The 8530-nt window shown below is 52.1% G+C and overlaps 1 protein-coding gene across 1 annotated transcript; it reads right to left on the bottom strand.

The window, feature by feature from the left end:
* Positions 1–1310: 1310 nt before the first annotated feature.
* DNAJA3 (DnaJ heat shock protein family (Hsp40) member A3) lies at positions 1311–8119 on the bottom strand. Its single transcript, XM_027882794.1, has 10 exons — positions 7960–8119; positions 7713–7840; positions 7248–7331; positions 6413–6625; positions 5192–5344; positions 4215–4362; positions 3434–3498; positions 2404–2532; positions 1894–2009; positions 1311–1545 (listed from the first exon to the last, which is right to left on the bottom strand). Exons 1-10 carry the CDS (start codon positions 8117–8119, stop codon positions 1311–1313), a joined length of 1431 nt encoding a protein of 476 aa, XP_027738595.1.
* Positions 8120–8530: the final 411 nt, after the last annotated feature.

Here is an 8530-nt window from a genome sequence, read left to right as displayed (position 1 = left end):
CTAATCTGCTTTTTCTACAGTAAAACCATCAATAACAAGACCCCCAAATCCTCCTAAAGCTTTTTGTGCACACAGAGAACATGAAGTCCAGCACTCCCCATCCTCCCAGGGCTGAGTGCCGGGCTCAGACTGATGCAATGGAATGAAATCCCGAGGCAGAACACGCCTCTGTCCACCCGGGGCGTTGCATTGCTGCTGCCTGGAGCGAGGACACACCTTCAGCAACAGCCTGTCCCTGCACTGCAATCTACTGGCAGTTGTTTTAATCCACCTTGCTGCTTCATCGTGGTAAAAACTGGAGGGTTTGTTTTTTAAAAAAATTAGTTTGGAGAGTGGTTTTTCCCCTTTGGCACATAAATGCCTTTAAAAAGCCAGGATGGAAGTTTTGTGCTCAGAGCTCTCTCCCCTTCCCCCCATGGGTGACTGTAACACGGGAAAGACATAACTTCTGTATTAGGAAAGCACTATAAAACAGAACACTGGGAAATATCTGGCAGGTGCTGCCTTCCAATATCCCACACCCGAGCCTATATTCCTGAAGTTTTGGCATGTAGGACAGCAGACCCGAGTTCCTGGGATCACTGAGCAGCTCTGAAAGGCTCCCATCTTTGCTTAGTCTTAAATGCCCTGTTTGGTTTCAAGCCAAAAAAGAAAACCAAAAGGCTTTAAAAAGTTCATTGTCCCAATTAAGCAAGGAAAAACTGTTTTCCAGTAGTGCAAGACAAAGCTCCTTCCTTACTATTTTACCACGTGTTCTGCCTTTAGCTGCTGTCCTTGCCAGGTACCTCACCCCAGAAACTTAAAACAATTGCTGAATCTCAGTTTTCCATCTGGAGCTGGAAGAGCAGCTTCACAAAGCTCCCAGCTGACTCTGCTCCTCCATCCCAGTCTACTGACCAGAGCCAACACTCAGCACCAAAGGACACTCCTACCCCAGGTTCCCCCACGTGCCCAGAGCACAGCCTGACAGCAGAACTTCCCATCAGCATTCCAGGAGAAACATCCTGCTGCAGAGTCAGAAGCACAGCAGATGGACTCACATGGAAAACTGGCCTGAGGGACCTTGTCTTTTCCTACCTCTGCTACTAAGGAGAGTCCTGGCACAGGGGTGGAAGCAGGGAGCAGGAGGCATTCATCACCACAGCTTGTCAGGACCCTGAGTACCTCAGTCCCTGCTCTCTGTTCACAGAGATTTGTCAAGTATTGGAGTAAAGCTTCCTGGGAAGAGGCTGCCTCCCTGCTTTGTGCTACAGCCCGTTAACACCACACCACAACTATATCCAAAATACCACGCTCGGCAGGCAGTGCTGTCACACCACCTCAAGGTGACCCTGGCTCACCTTGCTCCCCAGGAGCCCTTGGGAAGCGCCGTGCACTCCCACAGCAGCTCCTCGAGGAAGGAGCGGGAATTCCCCCCGAGGAAGGAGCAGGAGTTCCCCCCGCTCACCTGACGCTGTGTTCGTGACCCCGTTCACTGTGCCGTCCACGTCCGTCTCGTCCTCCGCGTAGCTCATCATTAAGGCTCGCTGGCGATCCGTCAGCCTCCTGCGGGCCCAACACAGGGCATGGTTAGGGCTGTCCTCAGGGCCAGGCGTGCCTACAGCCCTCCTGAACCTTCTCCAGCAGCACCCACGAGAGGCAGGTGCTGGAAGGACAAGATGAACACAGCTGGAACACACCGGGGATCCCTACAGTGAGCCATCCATAAACAATAACCACACAGTGGGAGAGGAGGGACAGGACCCGCTGCACTTCGCTCCACTGCAGGGAAAATCACAAAATATTTTGAAGCGCTCGAGAGGAACCGTAAGGAATAAGAATTTTCACAAAATTCTGAATGTCTTTTTGCAAGAGGTTCGAGATTTTGCAGAAACTTGTTTCAGCTCTACTTACTGAGGGACTTTTATCTTTATGTGGATGTAGTGGTCTCCGTAGCCGTAACTGTTGACCTTGGGAATGCCTTTCCCACTCATCCGAATTCTCTGGTCTGGCTGAATACCAGGGGGTATCTATGAAAACAGATATCACATTTATCACCCTAGTTTTAACCATTTATATAGTAATTAGGTGTCTATAAAAATTATCTACTTCTCCAGCAAGCTTCAAAGTAGGATGGGGGAGCTCTGGTACACTCAGGACACATGCTGAAGCTGTGTCGGTCATGATGGAAAAGCTTTTGGAGGAATGAGTAAAGAACCTGGCACAGCCTGTAGGCCTTGGATGGGATTTGTCCAGCAATCCTTTCCCTGTCATTTCACAGTGACAAGAAAGGAGCTGTGACACAGCAGGTCACAAACTACCCGAGGCTCAATCCTGAAGGAATCTGAAACATGATACTGGCAGACTTCAGAGATTTTCCCCTCCTTTTCCCCGTCGATTCATGCCCAACAAAGTGGTACTTACTGTGATGTTGATTGTCTCGTACAAGCCCTGACATCGGGCTGTGCCTCCCAGCACAGCCTGTGCCACTGAGATCAGGAGATCCGAGTGGATATCTGCTCCATTTCTTCTGAACACAGAACTCTTCTGAACCTAAAAGGCAGGGAAGTGCCAAGGTGAAGTGACCACACCACCACGAAGTTCTCCTGGTAAACTGCTCTGAAGGGTCTCAGAAGAAAACAGACCAGCCAGACCCTTTATACAATCCACAAGCTGCTCATCTAAGAACTGTGAGTTAATATTTGGTCTTTTAGAAAAACGCAGATCTTGACACAACCATAATGAGCCAAAAGCTTAGGAGGATCCCTGCTTCCTGGCTCAGCACCTCCCTCCCCTAATGCTGCTATTAAATTATCTGTGTCAATATGGGTCTGCAGAGACAGACACTGCCTTGTCCAGTATCCTGAACAGGAGAAAGCCAGAAGGGAAGAGGGAGGGAAGCACCTTTGCAGTGGCCTCACATGCTGGAAGAGAATTAAATCCTCCTGCACCACAAAAGAGGTGTTGAAAAATTTTTTTTCCTTGGCAGAGATGTGTGTGACAGGATTCTGCAAGGAGAAGAGGCCCAGCTACAGCCCAGGTGCAAAGCAGCCCTGAAGGTGGATCTGCAGGAGGACACTCGACCAGCCAGCCTGTAGCAGGCATGCCCACAGCCCTCCTCAGCACTCTCATCCCTGCCTGCAGGCAGCTCCTTCACATTTCCAAGTCAAAAACTGGAGGCACGAAGAACCTACTCTGCATTTTTATTCACACTACCCTAAGGGCCTGGTCCTGGAAAAAGTAGCTGGATTCTTCACGAGCAAATTCAAAGTAACCTCCCTTGTTACAATGCAGGTCTCCTGCTGTCTCAGAAAGTTTACATGGATAGTGTTATGTCAGATACTCCAAAGGATCACTCACTCTTCCTTCTCTGCCCATTCTGCAGCCACTTCCCAGGCAGTTGAGAAGGAAAAAAAAAAAAACAACTTAAATACATACAACTTACAATACATACCCTGAACGTAATGAAAATTTCCTTCTTCCCCACAGGCATCCGAACTGTCTGCCCATCCTCAACTCCTGCGATTGGAACAGAGAGAATGTTACCCTGGGTTACAATCCACGTGTTACACGTGTATCTGCAGCCTTGCCAATCCCAGGAGCTGCCCACCACTGCAGCACATGCACATCCCGGAGCACAAGGCAGGAGATCTCCCAGCAGGCAGCACAGGGACACTCCACAGGAGCTGTGGCCCAAGGAAGAAGGTATTTATGCCTCCGAGGTGATCATTATGCCCCATGCAGGCTCACTGGTTCAATCCCTACAGAATCCTTCAGGGAAATGCATCAGGTTAAAGAACACAGCAGCCTCCACGAGCTGCAGGAAAACTCCAGGCTGCTCACCCAGGGTGGTCTCAAAGAAGTCTTCAGTCCCACCACTGCTTCATCCTCTCTGGTGAGGAAGGCCATCAGCACACCTTCCTGAGCCCAGCCAAGGCTTTCAGGACTCCCACCCTCTCCCCATGCAACAAAACCTTCGGAGAGTTTCACTTTTCCAACCCTGCCTAGGAGGATCCAGACAAGAACCAAAGCCCAGGAAGGGCAAAGCGAACATTTCTACCCGTGGCCAGAAGGTTCATCTCATCACTAGCCCGTTCCATTGACCTGCTCTGTTTCAAAGACAACTTCTCTGCAGCAAAACTCCTTCAGTTCTCTTGCACTCGTACCTGTTGGCCAAGTGGCAGCAAATAACTACAGTCATTTAAGAGAGAGCAGCACACGAGCACAACACTGACCAGCTGGCACAGGAACCATCACTGTCTTCTTCTGCTTGGTCTGCCCCGTTCCCCGACACACGACGCAGGGCGTGGTTATGATGGAGCCGCGGCCGCCGCAGCGCCGGCACGTGGATCTCATCACGAAGGGGCCCGTGTTTATCGTCTCCTGGGGAGGGAAGCAGATTGCACAGTGAGTACCAAGGTGGTACTGTTCACCCAGCACGCTGGAGTTCTAATCACACACACAGCCTGTAAGGACAGCAATGTTCTTTAGCAAGGGCTGGAGCAAGAAGCTGGCTCTGAAATCCCGAGAGGATGCTGCTTGGGAGAAGCTGGATGAGCTTCATTTGCCAGCCCATTCCGAATTCCACTGAACACCATCACTACTGCAAGCAGGGGAAAGAGAAGCACAACACCTTCTGTCTCTAGCCTTTGATGCACAAGAAGGAACAAAGTTCTTTGCAGTGCTATAGGCATCTGTGTTCTGAGGAATGCAAGGATGATCCACTTGCATGAATTACTGCCAGTGTCCAGGAAAACATTATGGAGACTAAGCTCTGGAGTGAACTGTGAGAGCAGCCCTCCAGACCACAGCACATGAGGAATCAGATGCATGGAAACTCAAAGCCTGGCAGCTCCATCATTACCTGCATCTTCTTTACTTCAAGGTTACCCTGGGGCTATCATTACCTTCCTCCACCCCCAAGTCAAAGGATCCCATTTAATGCCCAAGGAATTTCAGAGCCATTACATGGCATGAATTTGCTTTGTACAATAGCAGAGAATCCAGCCTGAAGGCCCGTGCTTTCAGCTGAGCACAGCACTTCTGTAACACTGAGAAAATCCTCCTAGGGCCGATTAGCATCAAGCTGACATTAACTCAGCTTTACCTGAGATCAGCTGTTGACCGTGGTGAGAATTTTTCACCATGGAACGAACTGATCTGCCCCAGCAAGGAAAAGCACAGCAGAACTGGTGTCCTACAAAGCACTTACCATGCCTGTGCCGTTGCAGTAGTGGCAGCGCTGCACTTTGGTGCCCGGTTCGTGCCCTTTGCCATCGCACCGCTCACACGAGTCTTGGATGTTCACCACAATCTCCTTGTTAACACCTTTTGCAGCTTGGGTGAATGTCAGTTCCATGATATACTGCACAGGAAACACAGACATGGATCTGTGACTGATGTGTGATAGGGCCTTAAACAGATTGGTTTCGGCCAAATACCAAACAATGCGGGGGGAAGAAACAGATTGATGCACAATTGTTCAGAAGGGTTTGCCTAACCTAAAGAATCAGTAATCTATCTCAAATAAATAAAAGAGAGGTGCAAAAGGATCACAGACATTATAGAAATGATGGTTACACCAGCCTGATAAGCATCAGGCTTATGTGTAGCAACAACGAGAATTTTTATGAGAATGCTGTGTAGCAGCAACAAGATTTAAAAATAGAAAAGAAAGGAGTGAAAATAGAAGTGTTTCCCTGCTCTCAGGAAAACCCCTTCTTTGTTTCTAAAGGTTTTGTTTCATGGGAATGCAGCAACAGGTGAGGCTGAAGGGTTTCCATCCCGATGGTAGTAGCTGCTCTTCCCCAGTAAACTTTTCCTTTGCCAAGGGAAGTCATCAGCAAAGATGACTGCACTTAAAAGGACATTCTCTTTATAATAAAAAGGTCACTTTTAGTAAAGCCAGAAGTACCAGAAGCAGTTGGTATTTGAAGACAGCACATGAAGTAACAACACTTAAAGGAGCATTCAGCTGCAGCACAAAGAACAAGACACGCTGTGTTTTATTATGGGCTCCACTGCAAAGTTAAACTAATTAAGTTGCAAAATTAAACCAATTAAGCAGCCAAACCTATGGCTGGAAGGCCTGGTTTATAGTTACAAGGTGTTTTGTGGGTTTTGGCGTTGCAGATCACAGCAGGCATATGTAAACCAGCCTGCAGCAGCAAAGGTGCCTCTACAGCGATGGAACTGCTGGGCAGCAGCGACTGGTGTCAGTAAACACCACAGGGAGTAGCTCAAGTCCAGAAAAAATAACTCTGTCTGGAGATGCAGCTTACCAAAAGTCTGACTCTCCCCCCATGCCATGGGACACTCACAGATTGACATTCCCAGAAATAACTCTCTGCTGAAGCTCTGTGACACAGACCAGCGTGTCCCTCCCCAGCTTCTGAAGTTTGTAATTCCACTTCTAAACAAAGGCACTTCCTACCTCCTGTGGCTGGTCGAAGACGCTCTGAAAATCGCCGAAAGGGGACCCCGAAAACTCCCCGAAGATCTTGCGGAAGAGTTCCTCGGGATCCACGGAGGGGCCGCCGCTCCAGTACTGCCGCCCCGCGCCGGTGCCGGCCCCCGCCGCGCCCGCCTCGAAGCTCGCCGTGCCGTAGGCATCGTACTGCTTCCTCTTCACCTCGTCACTCAGCACCTGGGGGGGACACAACGGTGCCACCTGGGCATGGTGTGGATCCCCAGTGGCCTGGAGATTCCCTGGCTCTGGCACTGCCCCCATGAGCCAGCGCTCATCAGACTTTCCTGCCGTCAGGGGGGCTCGCTGAGCTCTCAGCACCGAGAGCTGCTTGTTCCTCTCTCAGCTCAAAACCAGGAAAATTACAATCTTACTGATGTTTAATAAGCAAGAGCAACTTGGGTTATGTAATCCGTCATGAATATATCAGGTGAAAGCTGCTAACAGTGCTGGGGTAAAAAAAAAAAACCAGGGCTGGGGAAGCACAGTGAAGGTTCCTCTGTCTCAAACACCTACTGACAGGGTTTTTATTTGATTATTTATTTTAAGCTGACAATGATCCCATGGAAGTGACTGCTGCATCCATGCCAGTGACTCACTGCTAAGGAAGAGCACAAACTGAAAGAGCCCAAAGCACCTAAATCAGATACTTGGGCGAAGTAATTTTCTGGAGACACCACTGGGACAGAGGTGTTCCAGCCTGAAGTGTATCCAAAAACAGCCAAGGTTTTACAGGAAACGTTTGCCCTCATCTACCCTCCAACCTTTCCTCCTCATCATCATGATGAAGCCCTGCTGTTACCTCGTAGGCTTCTGCCAGCTGAGAGAACTTCTCCTTCGCTTTGGGGTCATCCTTGTTTGTGTCAGGGTGGTATTTCTTTGCCAACTAAACAACAAAAACAAACCATTAGAGACAGGCAAGGAGTTATTTACTGCAGTGTATCTCACATGCCAGGAAAAACTCGTTGGGCAGAGCTCAGCATACACCACCTCTATTTCAGGGAACTAAATCCCTTTATTTTCCACTATCAACCCAATATAAGGAACTACAAGAGCTGCTCCTGATCCTCCCAGCAAGGCCAGATCCTTCTGGGAGGAGACGCGAGGCGACACCAAAGGCAGACCAGGGGTCTTTGGAAGAAGATCCCCAACGCCGTGTGCTGAGCTGTCCCACTGCCCCCTCCCCGTGTCTCCAGCGGGGATCTCAAGGGAGGATTTGCTCTCTGCCCCACCGGACAGGCACCGAGGCAGCCCGGCCCGGACGCACCTGGTAATAGGCCTTCTTGATCTCCTTCTGCGTGGCGGTGCGGGGCACCCCCAGCACCTGGTAATAGTCCTCCTTGGCGCGGGCCGCGCTGCTGTGGAAGGCGGCGGCGGCGGCAGCACGCTTCGTCCCTGCGGGAGAGGAGAGAGAGGGGCCACGCTGAGGGCCGGGCCGGGTGGGAGGAGGGACACGGCCGGGGGAAGGACCCGCGCCCCGCCGCCCCCCGTCCCTGCCCCACCGCCCCGCTCACCCGCGGCGCAGAGCCCGGCTCGGAGCAGCAGGAGGCGGCGCGGGGCGCGGGCGGGCGGGCCGCGGAGCCCGCGGAGCAGCAGCAGCAGCGGCGGCCGCGCGTTCCCCGCCCCGCGCCCCGCGGCCGCCCCGACCCAGCGCGACGCGCTCACGGCCGCCATCTTGACCCGCGGGGCGCGCCTGCGCACAGCCCCGGCGGGGCCGGGCCGCGCCTGCGCGGGGCTGGGCTGGGGCGGAGGGGTCGCTGTGCCAGCCCCCTCAGAGCTCCGCGGGCCCTCAGAGCTCCCGGCCGGGCCAGGCCGGGAATGACAGGTACCGCCCAGCCCGGCCGTGCCGCACCCCCTGCAGGGCGCTTGGGCATGGAAAACCCTGCCCACTGCTCCGGGACGGGGGTCTGCGCCCTTCCAGGGCTGCTCTCGTGCCCCTGGCAGGGGAAATGTTGTCATAGGTCGGGAAGAAAGGCTCTGAAACCACAGCGGCTGCAGGGACACGGCGCCCACTCTGACACAGCGCCAGCATAACACAGCACCCAGCATAACACAGCACCCAGCATAACACAGCACCCACCATAA

Source organism: Empidonax traillii, unplaced genomic scaffold (assembly GCF_003031625.1).
Source record: "Empidonax traillii isolate 1590-97213 ecotype Southwest subspecies unplaced genomic scaffold, ASM303162v1 scaffold111:size2041728, whole genome shotgun sequence".
Lineage (NCBI taxonomy): Eukaryota > Metazoa > Chordata > Aves > Passeriformes > Tyrannidae > Empidonax > Empidonax traillii.
The sequence above is the reverse complement of the archived record's forward strand: the minus strand, read 5'-3'. Positions and strand labels throughout refer to the sequence as shown.